The sequence below is a fragment of the Perca fluviatilis genome, chromosome 17, assembly GCF_010015445.1.
Source record: "Perca fluviatilis chromosome 17, GENO_Pfluv_1.0, whole genome shotgun sequence".
Taxonomy (NCBI): Eukaryota; Metazoa; Chordata; class Actinopteri; order Perciformes; family Percidae; genus Perca; species Perca fluviatilis.
The window spans coordinates 3,252,760-3,277,276 of record NC_053128.1 but is presented as its reverse complement, the minus strand read 5'-3'; the positions used below and the strand labels follow the sequence as shown (position 1 = coordinate 3,277,276).

Genomic DNA, 24,517 nt, shown 5'->3' with positions numbered 1-24,517 from the left:
AAAGAGGTCCAACTCCAAATAACATCCAAATGATCTTTAATAACATTAAAAATGAGCTGACACCATGAGTAGTAAACTAAGATATGTTTTATTGTGAACTGGAAATATAAGCACTTTGTGTTAATCATTCAAATTGCATCAGTTAGAAAATAAATCTCTTTTCATGTTCAGGTCTCCCGTCTGTCTCAACGCTGATTTGGCACTTTAATGGTTCTGACTGTGAAGCACGAGAGGAAACACTGACGGTCGGTTTTCATCAGCTGAAAAGCCCAAAAAGAGTGAATAAAAATACAAATAGATCAATAATCTGATTTTCTGATTCATGTAAAATAAAAAAAAATAAAAAAATAAAATATACTGACCGAAATCATCCAGGAACTAAAGTGTGAGGCTGCAATGATCTTAGCTCACCAGCAAATACAAACGTTGACTTGTTGAGGATGGAGCCAAAAGAGAACATTTTCTTAATCAAATGTCATATGGGATGGATGATAGAGATGGGAAAGATCCCCATCTTGTGAGATAATAAAGTAATAAATAACACTGCACATTTAATACAGCACTATATCCATTAAATTTAGGTTGAATATGGACGAAAGGCTTTGGTCGAAAAGAGGCGTCCACATTTGTTTGCTTTTTTATATTATCAATAGCGCTGGGCGATACGGAGAAAATCAGATATCACCATATTCTTGACCAAATACATCGATATTACAAATATATTGTAGGGTTGACAATTGACTTACAGGGAGGTGTGTTCAGGTGCATTCTGGGCATCCTGGTCTTACAGCCATTGACCAACAAAAACCTGGTCTAAAGTCAATAACGCAGCATTTCATTGTTATTTTAACAGCGTATTAGTAAAAATGCTCCTAGGCTCATGCACAGCGTGCGCACACTATGCTTGTCACACTCACACACTCACACTCACACTCACACACACACACAATATCAATGCAACACGCCTGACTTTTAAAGGGAATGGGAGATGATCTCCGATTGGTTGATTGCATGTTACGCCCAAAACACACCTCTGATTAATGAAGACACTAAGAACAACCCTTTAGGACCAGGCGCCCGGCGCACAGACACTTTTTCCCGCCGTCAAACTAGCAAAAGTGGATTTGGACACGCACTAAATGCACCTACGTCACGCGCTTCACGCCCTTCGCGTCAGGCCCTTTGGCTAAGCTGGACTCCCAGCTCTGCTTTGAGCTTAATGCTAAGATGCTAATTATAGCGCAGCAATGGCATGCCAACACTCCGTAGGGCTGGGTATCGTTTGAAATTTCAATATTGGCACCAGTACAATAACAGAATTTCTGTTCAAATAGTAAAAAAACTAAACCATTTCTCTATCTTAGTCTGGGGAATTACATTTTTTTTTTTTTTTTTTTTTTAAATACTATCACAAAATCTGCCAAACTGCTCATTACATCAGTGTTAAACAAACAATGTTGCCTCAATAAATAATAGTATATAGTTACAAAAGTTTTCTTCTCCTCACAACACCCTTGTTGTCGAGGTTTAGCATCACGTTTAACATGCAACATTTCAGTTTTTAGCATGGAAATACTGAGCATGTAACATTTAGCATTATAATATAGCAATGTTAGCATGGTGACGTGGCTACGTTTACAGTCGCCATGACATAGAAAGATTTATCATCAAAACATTTTCAGTGCAATAACTAGACATTATATACCCAGTCATATTGGCACATTCACCGACCATTTTGACACTTTTAGTGTCTCAACAGCTGAACAGATGCTTGCAGGATTTAGGAAGAGGTTATATAGAGAGACAGATTTTTTCAGTTACTTATCAGTGAGTACGTTTACATGCACACAAATATTACACACGGGTCATGTCCTTTTTCTGAATATAGCGTTTTCCAAGTAAGACATGTGGGATATTCCGGTATTATTCTGGTTTTAGAGGCATTTTTTGGATATGTACACAGCACATTTGGAATATGCTTCTCATTCAGTGTTTTTAACCACAGTTTACGGCCTGTTTACGGCTTACGCTCAGCGTGTTGCTATGGTTGCTGTACACAAACCAACCAGCCAACAGTTTACAAGGCTGCAGACCCGTTAAGAAGGAGAAACACAGCTACTTTTAAACATTATCAAAGACTTGGATATCAACAGGTTTTTGGATCATCACTAAGCTCTTTTCAAGAAGCTGGTTGAAGGAATGAAAGAGGGAGGCTGTGTTCACACGGTCCAACAAGTCCACCACCACTGGTAAACTTAGAAAAAAAATCATGTTTTGCACAGCTACATGTAAACGATAAGATTAATGGAATATTCACTTCCATTAGCCAAGAAGACAGCTTAGTCAGAATATCGCCTTTTTCGGAATAAGGGCAAAAAGCAGAATATTATGTGCATGTTAACGTAGTCACCGAGAGACTGCGGAGCTTCAAACTCATCCGGTATTTAAAGAGCAACAATGTGGGGGCGACCTCTAGCTCACCCAGTAAGAGCGTGCGCCCCATGTAGGCTCAGTCCTCTGCAGGTCAGAGTGTTCCTTTAAAAAGGTGCAGTAGGTAGTTTTGGTCATATTTGCTGAAAACGGTCACTATATCCTGACAGTATTACATGTCACAGATTCACTGTGAAAATAATAATCCCCATAGTTTTCCTAATGGCATTTGCATGTTTCCAATGCGCCCGTAAGGAAAACAACCAATCAGAGCCGAGAAGACTCCGAGTGTCAATAGCTGTGTTGGAAACTGTTCCCTATCATGGAAATAGAGCACTATAGTGTATAGTGTGTTCGCCATTCTGTAGTGGTGTTCCAATTCGCCGCAGTTGATTTAATTCCCCCACAATGCACTGCTAATTTGAGCGTACATACAATGTACCCTACATTTTACTCCTGTATCCCACAATGCAACGCATCTGTGTTTTCCTGGAGGAGAAGCAGCACTGCAAAAACAAAAAAAAAGGAAATATTGAGCTGACTTTGATTTCTTAACAGTGGAAATGTAACATATATAATATACAACCGTTTACTAATCTGAGCTCTCGGTTTGTTTCAGGGATGTATTAGAAGTATTTTGGTTGCGGCTCGTTTACATGGTGCTGGGCGCGCCAGCCTCCGTCACACCACAACGGGCGCATCTACTGACGCAACAATGTTCTCAGTGTAGTGTCCGAAATCTGGTTTGGTCGTTCCCTCTATAGTTCACTATTTAATAAACACTATATAGACACTAGTGAGTGAGTGAATGAGGGAGCGGTTTCGAACACAGCTTATGACTCAGCTCATGAACTGCAGACAAACTTAAATATTCTGTTACTGCAGAGACTCCTCGGCTCTGATTGGTTGTTTGGTCTTATGCCATTAGAAGCACCAGGAGGAGGCACAGGAATGTTCATTTTTACAGATGATCTGATTCAGGATATAGTGACAGTTTAGACTTGGAAAAGGACGTGCTCAAACCTTCCCAGCTTGTAACTGTAACTGTAACACACTGTTCACACACCTTTTATGAATTTCCAGATTAGACTGGTTTGGTCCCTGTACTGTGTATTGCACCTTTTTCATCTCAAATACTAATCCAGAGCAGACTTTATGCAGAAACATCTGCCGTTTGTTGCTGCTGGACGCGAGTGAGAGCCCAGTGAGAACACTGACCGACGGCCACACTGACTGGAAGGGCCTTGCTCCGGCAAACCGGCCTCTAGCTTCAGGTGGGGCTCTGCCGAGCACAGTTGAGTCCTTCAGCAGAAGAAGAGGAGTAGCGTCCTTCATCTTCGTCCTTCTCCTCTTCTATCTCTGTGTGTTTCTTCTCTCTTTCTTCCACCAGCACCTTCAGACGGCTCAGGTGGTGCATAGCTCTGAGGATGGAAATATTCATCAAAATATGTGGCTCTGAACTCACAACGGTGTAAAGGCTGATTTATGCTTCTGCGTCGAATTGACGGCGTACCCCCGCAGACCCCTCTGCGTCGACGCGACCCCCTCTCTGTCCCCTCCGCCGTAGCTCAACGTGTACCTCCAAAAAAATGTTTGCGTCTTTGCGTCGAGGCAGACCGCAAGGACTGTGATTGGTCAACTGGTCTTGTGTGTTGATAGTCGGTGTTTCAAGCAGCCTACTGTGGGGAGTAGCAACATGCTAGTTCACTGACATAAGCTTTGCATATAAACTCTGACATATTTTGGTTACAATGATGGGGTTATCCCTTTGTAAAGTTAAGTTTTGAAATTAGCACTTCGCCAGTAAGCAGTACTTAGTGGGCAGTAATGCTATAAAACAGACGCTGGAAGCTTAAAAAAAAAAAAGACCCCAAGTGTGACCATTGCCTTAGGTTGTACTTCTGGAGAGCTGTGCATTGAGCTGAATGATAACTTTAGCATGCTTACTTCCTCACAACAATGCTAGAAGGCTGATGTTTGGAAGGTATAATGTTCCCTGCCCACGCAGCTGAAACACATTTTTACAGCTGAGGCTGTAAAAATGTTGGTGCCAATACATTTTAAAGATGTTGAGATATTTCACAGGAGAAGTGACAACAACACAGAAACTCTCAGGTTCATGTGTTCAGTGTCAGTTACCTCTGTAGTGACGGTCCACCAGGAAAATTCTCCAGCTCGCCTTCACTCTCAGGCCTCTGCAACACAAACATAAACTTATTAATATTGCCATAAAAAAACATGTAACCATACAAGATTACAAAGTTGGTTTATTGTCATTCTACAACACAGGATTGCACAACGAAATGTGAGTTGTAGTCCCTTATGCCACACAAGAAATTCTTGTCTATTTTTTTTTAATGGAAGAGTACAGAGGATGGGTTTAGGAGTGCCACAGCCTGAGGTAAACAGGTTGTTAACCTCAGAGCCAGTTACTATGGTAACTGAGTCTGTGAACCTAACCTGGTTGGGAGCAGGTTTTCTTCAAGAAACCTCGAGAAAAAGAAAACAAGGTTTTTTTTCTCAGTTTCTCTCAGTCTCCTCCCTCTGAGAGACAGAGATTATAAAACGTTTTTTTTTCCTCAAACATGTCATGTCCTTTTGTCGATGATCCCGTTGATAAAAAAGCTGTATTAATTCACAGTTTACGTCAGGAGATGATACTAGTCCCGACTATAGATGTATTATCATTTCCACATTACCGATTTGAGAGGTAGTTTTTATCCCAGTCCATCAGATATGTATATACCTTATCCGTCCTCATATCACTAACATCCACCATCGTGGACAGGCTTTAACATCCCAGCACATTCTTTGTGTCGCATTACGTTTTTTGCTAACTTTGTAGCGGATCGTACTGTAATAGTGAAGCCACTGTACGCAGAGCCGTCAGAAAAGTGTGACTCGTTCTGAAACGTTTTTTAAACGTTTTTGTAGTGTTCCCTGGACACAAACCAGTGAGAGCCATTAAAAAGAAATAAATTATAAATTATAGTTCTGTTAATGATCATGGTGCTGCAGCCTCAGAATGGGATTAATAGTAGCTTACTTTTTCGCCCGCAGGATTGCACCTAAATGAAATTATAGGTTTTAATTCCAGTTTTCACCAGTAATATAAGTTAACTGTAATTAAATATGAAATTAATACACTGTTAATGCATTGACTCGAGCAGCAATTTTCTCCCACACCAATTCTCTCTTTTGCAGCAGCAACCGCTGTCTTGCTTTTTTAACAAAATGCGTGTTCAAACCATAGACAGGAGGTTCAAACTCGCCGTTTGTGCACACGAGTATTTCCGCCGACCCGTTTGTCTGTGGTTGTCACCATGGTGAATCGTAGAATCATGGCTCCATTCATGCTGCCTTTTTATTGTGGCGGTGCACGCACGTAACCCTGAGTGAACCTACTCCGAGATGATTGAACCAACTCAAATCAGCTGTTCTGGAACCGAAAACTCAGAGTTTCCCATCTTGGGGTAAATCAACTCAGAGATCAGGGTTAGACTCAGAGTTTGTTAACCCTCCTTCCTGAAACGGACCCCTGGCCTGTCAACTCAACCCGAGTGAGTCACGACACAAACAGGAGCTCAGTCAGTGTTTGCATGCAGTGTGAGAGGGGGAGTGGCCAGCAGCTAGAGCAGCAAAAGCCAATGTGTGCTTCTTTTACCTATAGATTTAACAATATCTTTAGCGTTTCTTATCCAAACATCAAACTTGGCACTGCACTTACGCGTGCCCATAGCAAGACACCTGTCAAGTTTGAAATCCATCGGACTAACGGTTTGAGAGATATGCGCATAACACCCACCCACACACATTCCTGCAGTTTATAGATCGATATCGTTATCGCAGTATCACGTTGCACAATATTATATCGAAAGTAGAGGTTTGCAAAAAAAATCTATTCACATTTGTATCGCAATTCAAGCTCTACCAATTCAAAATTGGTTCATAGAATATATTTTATTTGGCATGCATACTATTGTCCTGACATGAGTTTAGCTCGCCATTCCCATGGATGGCGCTGCGTCAAATTCACACTGACGCCTGGGCACTCTTGTTATAACCAAAAGAAGAACGAGTGAAGCACAAGTAGTTTAGTCGGTGCAAACGTTGGCAAACCTCAAAGAATTATTCAACCTGCTCCATCCGCACTGAAGGCGAGAGTTTGGGCACATTTCGGCTTTTATAACTTCGAGGGGAAGACAGAACTTGATAGGAATCATGCTATATGCAGGCTTTGCAAAGCGAAAGTTAAGTATTTTGGAAACCCCACAAACTTGAGAACTGCCATGGTACGCCATCACCCAGAGATTAACATTAAAGACGTGGACCAACAGCAACCTAAAGTACCTAACATGCCAGTCAAGCAACGCACTCTTTCAATGCTCTAAACTCCCACCCAACTCTGAACAAAAAGCTCTTTTTATTTAACAGTTTTATTTTATACTTGAATTAAATGTATTTGAAAGCTGGCCAAAGCTTGGCACTTAGCAGTTTTTAGTTGCAAAAGTTTTTATTTTTGTATGAAGACATAATACTAATAAACTACATTTAATTTGTTGTGTTTCTTTTCTTTTAAATTGTATGTCTACTGCAATCACATGGGAAAAGTAACTACATACTGTGAATTTTCTTTTTATTAAATCGAGAATCGTTTCTGAAATCGAAAATTAATTTTGATTAGACTCTTGAGCCTTAAAATCGATATCGAATTGTGCACCCCTAATCTAAAGGGGTTGCAATATTTTGTTTATATTGTGGAGCGCTGTGTCCCGTCTGTTGGCGGTGTGGCTTAGTTGTGCTTGATTTAGAGCCTGCTTGAAACGCTATAATAGCCGCTTTCCGACCAGAGGGATTTTTGCAGTTCCTAGAACGTAACGTTCCTAGAACCCTTTTTTTCTCCTGTTCCGACTGGACCAATTTGGGGATTATTAAGTTCCTCTGACCGTGTAACTCTTTCAGCTCCTACTTCAGGGCAGGGTCTTTTCCTTTTTCCACCATAGTGGTGGTTAGATGTAGGGCTGGGCGATATATCGATATAAACAAATATATCGATATATTTTTAAATGAGATATGGAATTAGACCATATCGCATATATCGATATAGTTCAAATGTGATCCTTGCTCCCATAGATATGTCGCCGTGAGGTTCTAAACATACGTCAAAACCCGCCGCCATCTTGGAACAGGGGTCCGAAGCATTCAGATCAACGCTAAAGATGCCGGACTTTTGTACTGCTTAATTATGTTCGATAGAGGAAATGAAAAGAACAAACCGCAATGGATAACATTTAACAGGTGACAATGTGTTTTATGATTATATATGCCGCCCCACGCAATCTGAGCTCCGGGCGCAGCGGAGAAGCGGAGAGCCCTCGCGGTCGCGTCGCGCGCCTCTTCCCCGGCAAAAACACAGCTTCTCGCTGCTGCGCGGTCCCCGCTGATCCAGATCGGACCAGCCAAAGACAGAGTGGTGATCGGTAGGATCTTAAACGTAGTCCAGGACCGAACTGTATGTCGATATGGGCGGAAAGTTCCACTAAGTGTTTCGGCGGCAGGCGGACTGAAAGAAGCTACAGCGGGGCAGCGACCGTCTGCGGCTGCAGGATCTGGAGCTCAGTGCCCGTTAAAATTACATGTAACGCATAAATACATACAGAAATAAATAGTGGAGGAATGAGCCTGGACATTTCAGTCTGTTTAAACTTCACCTTGAAGCAGAAACTCTTAGTTCAGAAGGGTGAAGTTTCCGTTTGGACTCAGATCTGTGAACCGATCATAATAAATATTCTTTGTTTTAACACATTAATTAGTTTCTTTGTTTTGTAGTCGATAGTTCATATTTTAGTTTACTTAAGTGGAAGCAGTATCAAGTGGAAGAATGGGACTATAACCTAGGCTTACAGGCATGAGGCATTACATTTTGAACAAAGTAGATTATATTAATATCAAAAGCTTAATTGACCTTTGGAACGAATCACAAATAGCCTATGGAGCTTTGATTTCAAAAAAGTTACTCCTGTTATACAGTATTTAGGTTTACATTTTATTGTTATTTGAACAGCTGAGCATTTAATCATGAACCAGGTGAAGAAACCGGTTTATTATTTATTTGATTTTGCAACTGTTTCTATGAAACAACTTGTGACATGTCATATTTGATTTGGGCTTTGACTGAACATTTGCTCTCAATTCGCGGAAAAAAATATCGGGATATATATCGTATATCGATATTCAGCCAAAATATATCGGGATATGACTTTTGGTCCATATCGCCCAGCCCTAGTTAGATGGCTGTGTTATAATAACAACAGGTCAGTTCCTATGGCCACTTGGCCAGTGTGAATGCAAATGGAAAAAACTGTTTTGGGGGAGAGTAGTTAAAAGAACTGTTTAGAAGTGGACTGTTTCTATAAATACGTTCCTATAACTACTTGGTTGGAAAGAGGCTAATGATCATGTTTCATTGGCCAGTTACCGTGCCACTTGCACGTTAGTGCACGTCAGTGCACAGGTCCACTACGTGACAAACCCTATGGAGCGTACCACGTGTGTGTATATTTGGACAGAGTGACAGTGTAAGTGAAGAAATAGATAGAGACAACTAAATGGAACGAATCAGAAAAGTGAAAGAAATTGTGTCCGGTTCTCTTTATTTATTTATTTGATACTGTCCAACCAGTAGAACATGTCCTGTTCTGTAGACATGGTCCTTATTTATTCATTCATGTTGTACCATTCCAATATGACTGTCAGTTGAAATAAACCTTGTTTGTTGGAAAACTTGTTTTGTTATGAATCTATTTTGATGAGTTTTCCTGTAACTTTTGTAATTTTATATATGTTTAAAAATATCAAAATTAATATCTATATAACAATGTTCATAATCGATATCTCAATTTCACATTTTGTCAATTTCGTGCAACCCTAGTTTTGATCACCCGCTGCAGAGCCCTCCAGTCCTGGGCCGGACACATCCCACACCTGTTTGTAATGTTAACAGCCAGGATGCTTTGCTATTGTTCCTTTTTAAAATCACTTGGATGGGGAATTTTGCCTTAGAAGTAGAGCTGTCACGAGAACGAATGCTTCCGTACCAAGTAGGAGAAAACTTGATGGTACTGGTTTTTTCTACACACTACCACAGGTACAGGGGATGGGAGAGAGATTGTGCTGAACGCTGAGCTGAAATCAACTAATGGCATTCCAGGGCTCGAGAGTGCGACCAATTTGGTCGCAAATGCGACCAAAATTTGTAAGGGTGTGACTAAGATTTTTCCTAGGTCGCACCGGTGCACCTAACGTCCTCGCATCCGCTGCCTCTCCACTAAGGGAGCGATGTTGTTTATATCGATATGGTTTAATGTTGCGTTACATGACCCATTCCTTCTGGAAAGCCGTGCCTGTGTTAGGATTTGGATCTCTCCTCCGCGCAGCCCCGCCCCATTCACTCACACACCGGCCGGCTCACCTGCAACATGGAGAGACACAGCGCCGCTGATCCAAACTCCCGACATTCGTCTACAGTTTTAATTGTTATAACACAGCTGTATATTGTTAAGTATGAGAGGGAAACCTGTATTGGTACCAGTGTTTCCGCTGGTAATTCTGTTACTGCGGCCGCCACGGCGAAAAACACATTATTAAACTAACTTCAGTTGGTTGAGTAATAGCGTGTAAGACGGAGAATGCTGGATCATAGTTCATAAAAATGCAGCGCAGTGACGATACAGACATTTCATAGCCTACACAAGACGGGTGTAACGCCGCTAATGAGTCAGCCGTCACTCTGAGTAGCCTAGCATACGCTTCAGTCCATCGCACTCCCCCTGTCTTTCGGTCATTTTTTATTTTATTTTTTTAAGATTTCGGCCTTTATTTTGATAGGAAAGCTGAAGACATGAAAGGGGAGAGAGAGTGGGGGGGGATGACATGTACAGACATGAAAATCACTCACCTTTCGGCGAAATTCGCCGTTTTGAAACCAAAATAGGTGACCTACGTGAATTGTGTAGATTTGATGAGAAAATGTTTAAGGGGGGAGAGGGGGGTGTAAGTACTCGGGCCTGGTGCCGTATGACTATTTTAGAAAAATAAATAAATTAAAAAGTCCACATGGGATTTGTTTTAATGCGCTGGATTTAACCATACGGTCTATGGATTTGACCAATCATCGAACTTCCACCAACCAATGAAACGAGTTCCACCAACCTTCTGCAGCGCATGTTCAAGGAAGACGGCGGCAGCGGTAAGACAGGGCTTGCTAGTCATTAGATGCTGGTCACAAAGCTTCGGTCCGTGCACTCTGTAATACGAGTACGTTACCGGCAACGACCGCTACCGTTAAGACTGCGACGGTTCCTTTACTGACCGACCGTGATACAAACAATACGTGTGTGCACGTTCATAGCGGATCATGATTTGTAAAAGCTATCTGAAGCCCAAACTGCCTTGTCTGTTTGGACTCAGCATGGCAGGTATTTAAACATAACGGCCTTGTCCCAGAGTTTAGACTTCTAGCTATATGAAAAGATAAACAATGCCACGTTTTTAATAATTGTAAATAAAGCAGCTAATATCAGCATGGACAAAATCATGAATGTACTAATTTGCTTTTTTGATGATGACCTGGCCAAAGTAGTACATTTTAGTTTTCACAATGATTCATTGTAGATTGTGATTATGATATTATTGCAATATGTAAATCCACATTGACTCTTTATTTAGTATATGGTTGGAAGAAGTACAAATGTATCCAAAACTTTTTAGTCTTTAAAAATTATGACTTTTATTATTGTGTAATGTCAGAAGGACTTTAACTGTTTTGCCAGTCAAATTAACTTTAATGAGTGCATATTGAAATATTACACTGTTGGTTAGCAAAAAATGCATCTCAAAATGCATCAGATTGATGCTTTAAAATATGGAATATTTAAAATTTTCTTCCGGGGGGGCATGCCCCCGGACCCCCCTAGAGGGGTAATATCCTTCTCACCTTTTTCACCCCTGACCCGTTTTCATGCCTGTCATATAGGAAAGGGCTGCAGGTCGGAGTCAAACCTCTATATTTACCAACTGAGCTATCCGGGCGTCCTCTTTCTCTTTTAATCAGTCTGTTATTGTTGTTGAAAGCTTATGAAGGAGCTTTCTCAGGCTATTTATTTTAGATAACTTTCATTTATATGTGTTGCAGCTGTATATTTTCAAACTGGTAAAGAAAACCCTGTCTTTGCATTTTATTTTAATCACAATCTGTTTTAATAAAAGAGCTTGTGAAAAGTGGCTTTGACTTAAAACTGAACATTTAGCCCACTTTGTAAAAAATACAGAGCTATATATCGTGTATCGCCATTCAGCGTTACGGCGATGCGAGGAAAAATTTGGGTGCACCTAAATTTTGTGCTGGTGCACCTAAATAAAAAAAAGTTAGGCGCACCAGTGCAACCAAGGCAAAAAGTTAGTCTGGAGCCCTGCATTCTGATGTAGGGGTTATTATTTTTACCTTACAACACAGCTGAATGTTGACAGCAGAGTTTCCACGTGGGCTTAGGAACTCTGTAAATGAATACATTAAATAAACCTAGAGAGTGTCATGTTTCTCCAAATCCACAATTTCATTTGTTTTTGGATCATAAAAGGTCAAGATTTTTTCAGCAGTGAAAGCAATGCCACAATTAGAGCCACTAGATGCAGTGTTTCCTTTATGATGATTTGACCATGGCGGCCCCCCACGGTATCAGAAATAGGGCTGCATTGTTAGAGCGCATGTCGGAGAATAGCGTGGACACACGCTTCACACCGCGAGCAGGCACGCACGTCACTCGGCAGAAAAAGGGAGAAAGGAAAAAGAGACGCTGTCCGGATGATAAGTCAGTTGAGATGGTGTGTGTACGTCCTTGAGAAGTGTAAGTGGTATAACTTATGTTGTCAGTTTATTTAAAAGTGATGGTTCGGAGTAATTCACCCTAGGGTCCTTTGCACCATGACCTCGAAGAACACCCCTCAGAAGCTTTAACTCGCGTCTAACATTGGGAGAGTTAAGCGTAGAGTAGCGTTATTAGCTGAGAAGGCTAACTACGGGGCCCATCGCTTAGTATCGTAGTTACTCACACTTTGCAAAATGATACCGATAATACCGTAGTAATCAAATATGTTATCGCTTAAAACGATGGATTGAATAAAGTTTGTAGTACACCAGAAGTTTATGTAAATAACACTTGCCTGCTGGCTTCTGCTCTTCGCTGTTGTTGTTGCTGCTGTGGGGAGAGATTTTGGCGTCCGTCTAAAATTACAAAAGAGATGCAACAAAAATACCTTTTAATTTAACTTTTTTTAAAGTAAGTGCTGTAGTATAACTAGCAGGAGACAAGTAATAATTGAGGTAAGTTTGGAGACATTACCTTATTTAATCATTAAATTAATACATTTTTGTTGTATTCTCTTTTCGGTGTTGTAATTTGTAGACGGCCCTAAGCACTCGCCCCAACTGCGTAGCAGCAGCAGCAACAGAGAGCAGAAGAGAGCAGGCAAGTGTTCATAAACTTCTGGTGTACTTACAAACTTTCCAATCCATCGCTTTAAGAGAGCATACAACCTATTTGTACTACTTGTAGAGCGTTGGTATCATTTCGGGCATTATTAGTGGGGTAACTTACACGATACAAATGTGGGTCCATTAGGCTCCGCGCAAGCTATTCAGCTGATAACGCTCTAGCTAACTCTCCCAATGTTGTTAGACCCAGGTGAAAAAAGCTTCTGTGCGGGGATGGGGGTGGTTGTTTGGCCCTGAGGTGATGTTGCAGAGGACCCTAGGGTGAATTACTCCGAACCATCACTTTAAGCCTGGTCTTACAAATTTAAATTAAGTTAACTGGTGAGTTTCATTGTTTGTATTCTTCACGTGCGAGCTAAATTGCACGTGGCTGTTGTTTCGATATAATAGCGATTGCTCAACGCCCTTGCTCACGTTTGTATTTGAGGTGCATTATTTACATGCTGAAGTAGTTACACTGCATTAAGATAATGTAATTAATAGTGGGTTTAATGTTATTTGCTACAGAATGCTTAGCCTGAATGCACCATGAAGTCCTCAAACCTCAAACACTTTACCGTTGGTTGTTTCTTTACATAACTCACGGGGAAGGCTAAATGTTGTTTCTAATATAATAATCGATGCAGAGTGACTTTTCATACCTGCTTCTCTGGAGTCTTCTCTGTCTGCCGCCCATCCTTGTTGGAGAGTGTTGGAGCTACCGATGCCTGTGTTTTTCGCTGAACCTCTGCCTCCACTGCCTGCAGTCTGAACAGCATCTGTTTCAGAGCCTCCACTGGACCAGGCTGCTTTAAGATGCTGTTTTTATGGAGACCGGAGCCCTGAGCCTGGGAGAGACAGCAGACAAAAGGGGGCGCTGTGATCCTGGATATGTCAGAGGATCGTAGACTTCTGTGTCATAGGAACCACATGGGAAACCCAGCTGAGGTCCCCATTCACTATCGTATATCTGAACACAAAACGTGGATTATGCTACTGAACAGGCTACCCATGGCCCTGCAGCTTCTTTAATAATCTGGGAAAGAGAAAAATGTCTCTCCTATAGGTGGTGATGAATTAGTCTCGATTTGCCAAGGCCATCCTCCACAGCGCTGCGGAGGAGGGTCTGACTAGTCCACAAAGCATTCCAGGATGGGAGACAAACATGCCCTGTTGTATTGGCATTTCTGTAAACCAATCACAATTGTCTCGGGCAGCGCTAAGCAACGCACGGAGACGCTGTGAAATAGAGCTGAAGATCTTTGCCCGAACCCGATCGGCGGTCTTAATTTCTATCATTTCACACGGGCTCGGGCTGGGCTCGTGCTCCGGGTTGTGCGGTAAATGAGCGGTCAGGTGATGCGTTTCGATTAGCGTGAAAATGGATGTTGAGGAGGTGAAACGGAGGGTGGCCTTTGGCGATTACGTTTTGGTTGCACTGGCAAAGAAAGCAAAACGTATAAAATTTATAAAATGACAAAAAAGGAAAAAGAGCTGCGTGCGTGCTCAAATTTGAATAATGTTGGGCTCTAAAACGGGTTCAGGCTTTTAAAAAGCTGTCAATCAAAATGTACTTGTCAGGCTCGGCCGAATTCTGTCGGGCTCGGGCCTTGTCGGCCGAACTTTTAAAGCCCAATCACAGCTCTACTAAGAAATAGCCTCAGGAAGGAACTTGTTTTGTGTACGTCCAAAAGTTGTTTTAGTCGTTTGAGAGAAAACTCAGACTGGACAGATAGTTTAGCTAGCTGTCTGGATTCATCCTGCAGAGATCTGAGGAGCAGTTAACCTCATAGTCTACTGGAGTTTAAAATTCCAATACAAAGAAAGCAGAAGGAAACAGACATCGGCGAAAAGACATGCATCCAGCGGAATTTCCTGCGGCACCGGACCAATCCCGGAAGTGGAACGTTGAGGATATAGACAAGTGATGAATAGGCCTATTCCACTACCACTGCAAGAACTTAATGACCCGCAATTTGACATCTAACTATAAATTCAGGAACCTCTATGCGTGTGTCTCCTGCATGTGGAGTACAGCAGCAGCGGCGGCGGCAGATGGCTCTGAGGAGTGAAGTAGGACAGGATGAACACCTACCTGAGCTTTAATGTCAGTCAGAGCCTCTGTGATGACCCCTCCTGCTGCTGCTGTTGCAAAGTCCCTGCAGGTTCAACATGTCACTCGTTACTCAGTGGGTTTATTCATGGTGCATGGTTCATCAGAGCTAGGCAAAAAAGGGAGTGTAAATAAGTCTTACCGAGTGAATGGACGACAGTGTGAGGAAGAACAGAGGAGCTCCTCAGTGTTCGCTGGACTGACAGCTTCTTCAACACAATCAGCTGGACTGCCTACAACAACAGTTAGTCAACATTTAGTTTTTTTAAGAACAAGGCATCACCGTGTGGACAACATATGTGAAAAACCTCTTTAATGCAGTGATGGTGTTGTAAGCTAAAGATTTCACTGTTAACTGTCTCTCTGATTGTGTCAGATAACAGTAACGGTCACATTTAGACACAATAAAACCTGCAATAAGCAACAAGACACAAGGGTAACATCTGCGTATTGCTGCATTTCCACTGCATGGTACGGCACAGCTTTCCTCCTCCTCTTTTCTGTTTTTTTTTTCCATTAGCAAAAGTTGTGGATAGTAGCTGGTACTTTTTTTGGTACCACATCGGTCGAGGTTCCAAGCCAGCTGAGTCGATACTAGAAGGTGGCGTCAAAACACTGCAGACCACCGATTGGTCAGAGAGAACTGTCACACCTTGCACAAACCCGCATTTTCAAAAAAGTCAAGTGACCACAATTGTTTTATTCACTTGACCAAGATTAAAAAACATGTAAGACGATGTCACAGCACTTTTAAATGTTGCTATGGCGATCAGCTAAGAACACCGCCTGCACTAAGGTAGGATCTTATGGAAAGTACCCCATGCCAATCTCTAGGTATGGTGAAGGGTATGTGATGATGTGGGGGGGGGGGGGCTATTTTAATTCCAAAGGCCAACGGAACTTTATCAGGATGCATAGTATCCTGGATCCCTGAAGTAACTGGCCTTTAAAAATAAAATTCTGCCTGCCTCTATGGGAATTTAACATAGGGGTGTACTTACTTATGCCCCCTGTATTTTAAGGAAGAATATTTATTTATTTACGATACATTATTCATTCACAAAGAAAATTTGTGTACTTAAAAGTTGGATTTTTCCTCCTTTTTTAATTAAGGCATTAAGATCAATTTCCAAAAGATGATTTTTTTATTCCTCTTTTTAGTCAACTTTGGCATGGGTTTATTATCTTATGAGCACCACTGTACTGGTCTTGGACGTAGACGTGTATTTGTTGTTTTGCTTTAGAGTGAACCAGTCAATTTAAAGCGGCTTTTCTGAAAATTCTACCGCTGCAAAGAGACACATCAAGTTGATAGGAGATTGGGAACAAACCCTGTAGCTTCTCTGGGGACTGATATTGTTTCCTGAGGCAACACTGTTATTATCGTATTATCATCATCAATAGATGACTTCAGTTATAAAATCCTACCAGATGAAAATCTGGTAGAGAACAAACTACGACCAAACACTCATCTTGTCCTGAATAACAGTGGTCTGAAACCTTGAGTCATGGGTTGAGTCCTACACTCACCTGGATCTGCTTCTCCAGAAGTCTGAGACAGAGAGTTCAACACCTGATCCGCCTTCTGGATCAGAGACTCGATCCGGTTGTCTGACAGGAGGAAAACACAAACAGCAAAAACACCATTATTAGTCTGTAACACACATTTAATGTAGTTTTACATCAACATGTTTTGTCTTTTAACCTCTGAACAGTGGTTCCATGATGTCAGAGCTGTTTCTCTCTGCAGCCAGTAGAGAAATCTGTTCAGCGAACTGAAGCCTCAGATCTCTGAGAGTCTGCTGGCTGTCAACCTAATAACACACAAAACACACACAATCACTGTTTTTTTTTTTTTTTTTAAAAAAGGTCAGATAACATGAGCTGCTGACTGATCAAATTGAATGTTCCAAATCAGTTTGATTCGGTTCTCTCACCTGTTTAGGTTTGTGGTCGGGATCATCATCCTCCAGCTCTGCTACCCAGGACGGAGTTCTGGGAGCTGCAGGTGGAAGAACACCAAAAAGCATCATCATTTGTTGGATGCTAGAAAAATTCCACATCAGACTTTTTATCATTTTTTTCCCTCGTAAAATGATGATCATGGTTTGTTAAGAAAAACACATTTGATGATGATGATGATGATGATGATGATGATGATGATGAAATCATAATACTGATACCAGTATCGGAAAGGCACGCGATTCTGCCTGAAATGCTAGTATCGGTAAGTCCTGGAGTTTATGCACCGAGCAGATACCATCTAATTTAGCCCCATCTAATTTTTTTTTTTTTTTAAATCTTCTTTTCTCATTATGACTGACTGTCAAACTGGATAATAAAAGTTCTATGGCTTTACATTTTTTGAGTTTGCTCATGTTTCACAAAACGTTTAACCTGAGCCAGGCTGTACAACAAATTTAGAAATCATATCACATCCATACAGGGATAGTAGCAAACTAGCCTGGCTCCGCCCTCCTACGTACTTCCGCTCAATTTTCATTTTCCTTCAGTACTCTGTCTGGGTTTGCGGTATATTTTGGGGTTTTCTCTGGCCAATCTTTACCTGTCCAATCAGCGAACAGAGGGAGTGGCTGAGAACGATGACGTTGAGGTCGTGCGCTAGTTTGAGTTGTAGTTCCGTAATGGCGGCGGAGAAAGATGCGAGCGAAGCCTTTCGGTCCGTTGTGGCAACGCTGCTGAATATCCAGAAGTTAAAGCCCGAGCAAGACCAATCTTTGCTGAGTTGTGTTGGGGGCCATGATGTTGTGGCCCTCCTCCCCACGGGGTTCGGGAAAAGTTAGATTTTCCAGCTCGCTCCGTTAGTGGTGAAGGAGTTGGCTAAGGCTAACGCTAGCGATGCTAAGCCAAAATCACGACCAAGCGTTAGCGATTGGTTCTGGCAGATCCAGAGTGGCTCTGGGCAGATACAATAGTTTTAAACTTCAACAGAGTACCCGCCTTCAAGGAAGTTGACACTTGTCAATGGAGAGTGGCCAGACTCTCTGGACAAATGAAATGGACCAGAGTCTGGTAGGACCAGGCTAGTAGTAAACAGCTGTAAAATCATAATAAAATATGACACACTGGTATTGGATCTGTACTCTGTATCGGCTGATACGCAAGTTCAGGTATTGGAATCGGTTTTGGAAAGCAAAAAATGATATGGGAGCAACTCTACTTACTACTCACAGTATTTATAAAAATAAAAAAAATACTTTCAAATTTTATTCAATTCTTGATTTCACAAATAAGACAAAGGCAGCTTCTCATCGCTAGTGTGCGATCATCAATCTTGCCGCCTGAAATGACAACTGTCCTTGAAGATTTTATCAGATGAAAAAGGGATTGTCCGTGAATAAGGTGCCAATAATATTGAGGACTGCAAACTTCCACGGAAAAAAAGTGGACAGGGTCACACGGACTGATTTGCAGCCTTTAATAGTGCAAACAGAGCACATTTCAACACCGCTGAAACGCAGATTTTTACATTTTCAGATGTAGCTAGGTAGCTCAAGTAAGTAGTCGCAGTTAAATGTTTCCAGTTGACTCATATAACCCCACAAACTAATGCAATTACTAACGCAGTTAGTTAAACCTTGGCCTTAAAATTAAGCTCAGTAAATACTGAGTTTTTTAGCCAGATATGCAAACAACTGCAGCTTACATTAGGGCAGATAAACAGTGTTTATCCATTTTTTTGCCAAATAGATGAAGGAGTGATGATGTAGTGCCAAGTGGCTTCAGTAACAAGGAGGAACATGTATGATGTGTTATTGAGGGAACTGAACATTGGACCTTGGCAGTGTTGGTGGCATGCAGGGGGTGTTGTACCGTGGTCATCCCACAGCTCTGACTCGGAGGCCGGTGGCGGCTCGCTGAGATCACAGCATTGGACCCAGGCTGGGTACTTCAGGTCGGGCACACTGGTGATACCAGAACAGTCCATGTCACTCTTGTTACTGGTGAACCAGCGGGGGAGGTGGAAGGATGAAGACGGCTCTGCCCACTCGGACCTTCCCGTTCTGGGTGCAGACTGATGGAGACAGAAAGAGGGAACGATTAGATTCAATACAATCCTGCTCAGAATCAGAGCCAAAAAACGCAAATAAAAATGTAAATGTATGGGGTGCCATGGTAGCTCATCTGGTTGAGGGTGCGCCCCATGTACTCTCCCACTGTCTTAATCCTATCCAATAAAGCCCACGAAAAAAGTACATCAAAAATATGTGAATGGTAGTCACCCTATAGTAGCTGACTGAGGAGATGTCAACATCTGGATTAAACATGACTGCCCCTGGTCTTTCTCTGCACCTGGAGAGAAAAGAAAGTAACGAAAGGTAGAATGTGAGGTAGACTTTCGACGGGACAGAACAGAGATCTTTTAGAAAACATCCCAAACGAGACAGATAAGTGTCAACAGCACGAACCTAGAGCTCCGGGGCGTCCTGGTTGGATGAGGGTGGTGGTGGTTCAGGTGGGGGGCAGCGTGGCTGCTGCTAGGTCTGTCCCAGGTTCTGTGTGCGGGTCTGGAGGATGAGGAGAAAGGCTGGGAGGCTCCGGACTGGGAAACGAGACCTGGATCAGCAGACGAGACAAGTCAGAAGAACTGAGGCACGCAGACTGACACAAAGGCTTCAACTTATTAATACTTTTATTACTGATTATATATACTTTTAATATTGGGCAATCTGTTTAAAACTTTTGGTGAGGGCAGAGTTAAGGATGATGCAAAGACCATGGATGAAGGCGGAGGTGTGAGTGACAGGCATCGAGCCGTCGTAAGGGACAGACAGCAGCTCGTCTGTCGTCATGGAGAGTCGGTCCCGGTTGCCACGGTGATGTAGAGAGCTGACGGGGAGGTTCAAGAAGTCCAGCTCCCTCTCGGTCAAACGCTCCCTGAGAACTGTGAGACAGAAACACAAAAAGAACAATAATATACAGATAAACTGTTGCAGACCGTCAACTTGTTTACTTGATGAATGTGGTGACCTACCATCTTTGTTTCTGAGCGTGCTCGCTCTGGGTCTGCTCGGCGTGGATGGCGGACTGCGCGGCAGAACCAGACTTCCTGTCAACGACCCGCTGTTCTGACGACTCCTCTCAAAGTCTGTGATGTAGGCGTCCAACGCGGCCGATGCTGAATCATAGATCTGCAATAAATCAACCAATCAATAAGCATGAGTGATAATTTTAGTAAGCCCAGCGCCTAAAAATCTTTTCAGCCATCAGCTTGCCTTGGCATTTATTACTGACATAAAAAAGACTGCTGGAGGGATTTTAACTTGAAGCACTAAAATCATTCAGAAATCAAAGGGTATTTTGTTTTTTCAACCTAGACCCTATTTTCCAGGAGGCTTTCACACCTGCAAGATAATCTTTGAAATTGGTCCAGTATTGAGCGAGATCATGCCAACCGGCAGCAGCGAATCGGGCTGCAATGTAATCGTAAAGGGCAAATGTACATCATCAATTTTGTCCACAGAGAGTGCTGTTTTTGCCACTGACAGGCTAAGAGTGTTATTCTAAGTGTCTTCTGATAACATTTTGGAAAGGATCCCTACAACCTTTTTGTTAAGGAGTAATATCCTTTTTATTTAACCAGAAACAGCCCCGAAATCGCCGTCGCCAAACTCACCAGACTCCATTTAAATAAATAGTTCTCAGCGTTTCCTCTATGCTGATTTTGTAGTGGCAGCCCGCCACGGCAAAATATCTGCCGCCACAGTATCAGAAATAGGGCAGACGCACAATGTAGTCGCGGTTGCTTTTTAAATTATCCTGCAGACATAATGCACATTGCCGCTCACATTGCAATTTAACAAGTAGAACTATTCAGAGGTTATAGGGCCCGTCCAGTTTAACTCCAAATACTGTTGTGTTGATGTAGTTTATTGTCAAAACATTCACTTTCTTCCGAGTCGACGGAACAGCTCTACCAAAAACGTCACCGCGGTGGGTCCGTTCTAATTGGACAACGTTCAACTTGTCAGTTCTGTCAGCTCATCGTCCTGATATCAAACATCTGGAAACATTAAAAATCATTGTACAGACCCAGCATATTTTGACATGTAAATGAGTGAATTAAGGGTTTATTTCAACCAAACCAGAGTGGTGATTGTTGGAACAGTGGAAAGACAAACCAAAACCAAGAGTTTTAGTTTGTATCTGTGACTTTAAATGAAGTGTGTGTTGTTTTTTTTAAGTGACTGCTGGTGGGTTTGGCGATAGCAATTTCTGGGATGTTTTATGATAAACAAAAATGATCTTACTCTTAAAACACAAAGGTCTATCGCTGTAGGGATCATTTCCATAATGTTATCAGACACTTACTATAATAATCTAAGCCTGTCAGCGACAAAACAAGAACTTTAAGTGGACGTAAATTGAAGGTGCGCAATTGCCCAATAACTTTGTAGCTTGTTTCACCGCTGCTCAATGCGGGGAGCCTGCTTAATACTGGACCAATTTCAAAGATTGGTTTAAAAAAAAAAAGTTACCCTTTAACAAACGTTTAATGGTAACATCCTCCTTTGATATTTACAATGCTCATTTTCTTTATCTTAAACCCAGTGGGAACTTCCATCTACAATCATCCATTTGAACTCCACAATGTACAAAAACAGTGACATCATTGTTTGTCAGGTGGGATAAATGGCTGCCCAAATTGGCTCAGTTATCATAACAGGACATAGGTTAAAGACAGGCAGATTTCCTCCACAGTGCCCCATTATTTGTTGTAGGAAACAGATCCCCAGCAGAAACAGTAGAAGCAGAGTGAACCTTGTCTCTGTATCTGAAGGTGGTGTTGTGTTCAGGAGCCAGAAGGCTGCTCCTCAGGTGACCTGAGCTAGACAGCAGGGAGGTCACTGTCGACTCAGGAGACGGAAAGTCAACGCCGGACTCCATGCTGACAAAAACAAGAAAAGCACATTCTGAGATTATGTATTCTGATGTTATAAATCCCCAAATCACAAATTAAAAGACGGTGTGATGCTAGAGACAAGTGTAAAATGTTCAGGAGGATGTGTTTACAATCTAAATATATGGGTGGCTATGCATACCCTTTTTCCAAAAGCATAACATAAACATAACAAATTAGATCATTAGTCAAGTCATTTTATTTGTATAGCACATTTAAAACGAACAACAGTTGACCCAAAGTGCTTTACAGGTAGAACAGGGAAGGCAGAAACATGCCTTAAAGATACATAATCACATGTGCAAGGTACCATGAATATAGTTAGGCAACTTAATTCCCTTGCGTGTTAGGCAACTGTAGTGACCTATGGGTCTATTGGGACACAACTTTTTGATAACAACTATCCAAATTTGTGATCCTAGAATTGGCATTCTAAATCCGGTAAGTATAGTAGCTATATAGCTAGTATAGTACATTCATTATAGCCAGATAGCTACCAGTGAAAGGCATTTGTCAGGTATTTCCATTAGTAACTTGGTTGTTTAGGTTGAAATTCAGACACAAACACTGTTCTTAACCTAGCTAAGTCAGCTAACGTTAAACATGAACGGACAACCCCTCAGAAGAATACGAGTCAGTGTGTCGAGTGATTTGGTCCCGTTTGATTGTCTTGCCTTTACAAAAAAAGTCAGTATCGAGCTCGTGTTTTCTTAAAGTTAGAAAAACTGAGGGGACGTGAGTTTGCAGACTGGCTTTAGCTAGCTAGCGTTAGCTAACGTTAAACAACAATCAAAACCAAAACACAAACCAAAAAATACCGTAAAAGGCATACCGTTACCACGAATTCAGAAATGAGTAACTTTTTTACCTAGCTAACGGTAGTTTAGTGTAAATACACTGTTTATACGAAATTTTACAACTGTGCTACTTAACGCTAGCTAGCTAACATATTGACAACATCACTGACGTTAGCTAGCTAGCTAGCTAGATGTTAGTAACGTTAAGTTAACGTTAGCACTCCCAGGGTAAAAACAGGAATTAGAATCCAAATGTTCCAATTAAACCCGCGAATCTGTATCCAACCAAAATAGCACACTTACATTTTTACACCAGAATGTTTCCTTTTTACTAACTCTAGCTAACGTTACATCTCGCGTGTCTCTGCATAACTTTACTGTGACTTAACTTCACTGTTGTTCGTAACAGAAAATTCAAGTCTCCCGGGTAACGTTAAAGCTAAGCCATCTGCGAAAGCCACCACTTAAATGGGGTAAATGCATAGACAGTATAAATAAGAAATGCTCTTCTTTAAGTGGTATTACGGTACGGGTGCTTGGTGCAGCCAAAAAGGACGAGAAGGAACCGTATTTCAGCAATATTTTGTCACATTCGATATATCAAGTAAAAACGGCATTATTGTACACATTATATAAAATTAAATTATAATGTAATGTAATAAAATATTAATAATAATAATAATACATTTTATTTGTTGGTGCCCTTCAAGACACCCAAGGACACCTTACAAAACATTAATAAAAACATTAATAAAAGCACAGCAATTTTATCCATAGTAAAATCAGATAGTAAGTAATATCAAGGTGTTGAACTAGTTTTTTAAGATAATTTTTTCTGGCATTTTTAGGGTATTTGGTGTTATAAGCCCCCAACGTAGTCTTCCAGGCAGCGCTGCCTGGAATGCACTGGTATTAGGCAATGGTTAGGGTTAGGGTTAAGTTAAGGTTAGCGTGGCGTGAGCATGGCGTTTCTGTTGCGTGTCAGCTGCATGGACCAGAAACGTGTCTGACGCGGCGCTGCTGCTGCTAGCCTTGTCTGTACACATGGATGGTTCCCATTGATTAACTGCACTCAAGCAGTAGTATACTTCATGTTAAACATAAATATATACTGATCTGATTACAGCAAAGACAACATCGGCAGTATTGACGGCAAAATAGGCTACAGAATATTTCGTTCTGTATTGACAGGTGCAATATTTGAAAATTGATAATTATTATTTTATTTTTTTAATTACATTATATCTGCATTTATGTCAAAACCTAGAGACTTTCAAACATCAACATGCCATTTATTAATATGTATTTGTGTCAAAATGACATATAAACATCTTTTCCTATTCTAGTTTGCCTGGAAACACTTCCAACACGCTTGCGTGTCGTGCGACAAATAGGCGTGGGTCCTATTTCGATCATGCACACGTTTTTGGCGCGGCTCAAGCCAAGCCTGAGACGTGCGTGTCACGCAGGCAGTGTGTAAGCTCTAACCTGTTAACATGGGAGCCCAAATAAAAATGGGCATGCCACGCAGCTGACACGCAAACGCCACGCACCCAGTGTGAAGCCGGCCTAAGGGTTAGGTGCCTTGAAGTTGACGGTCGCAGCGCTGCCTTGAAGTCGATATTCGGGGTTTAAAACACCATCAAGCCATTTTTAGGCCTTTATTATATCAGGACAGCTTAGACATGAAAGGGGAGAGAGAGGGGGAATGGCATGCAGCAAAG

General features: G+C 41.7%; 1 protein-coding gene across 3 annotated transcripts; it reads right to left on the bottom strand.

The window, feature by feature from the left end:
• Positions 1 to 67: 67 nt before the first annotated feature.
• Positions 68 to 23,326, bottom strand: c17h18orf54 (chromosome 17 C18orf54 homolog). Of its 3 annotated transcripts, XR_005636767.1 has the most exons (16): positions 23,097 to 23,326; positions 21,858 to 21,984; positions 20,071 to 20,227; positions 19,813 to 19,980; positions 19,505 to 19,652; positions 19,319 to 19,388; positions 18,873 to 19,110; positions 17,012 to 17,076; positions 16,780 to 16,888; positions 16,605 to 16,685; positions 15,217 to 15,307; positions 15,057 to 15,120; positions 13,624 to 13,809; positions 4,570 to 4,625; positions 3,649 to 3,851; positions 68 to 260 (listed from the first exon to the last, which is right to left on the bottom strand). XR_005636767.1 is itself a non-coding variant. In XM_039780654.1 (15 exons), exons 2-15 carry the CDS (start codon positions 21,981 to 21,983, stop codon positions 3,701 to 3,703), a joined length of 1,710 nt encoding a protein of 569 aa, XP_039636588.1. In that variant the 5' UTR covers position 21,984; positions 23,097 to 23,326; the 3' UTR covers positions 2,179 to 3,700. The 3 variants fall into 3 exon arrangements, 2 of the variants coding, with proteins under 2 accessions (XP_039636588.1, XP_039636589.1); XM_039780654.1 differs by lacking the exon at positions 68 to 260 and having other exon boundaries at positions 2,179 to 3,851; XM_039780655.1 differs by lacking the exon at positions 68 to 260 and having other exon boundaries at positions 2,179 to 3,851; positions 18,909 to 19,110.
• Between the last annotated feature and the right edge of the window lie 1,191 nt (positions 23,327 to 24,517).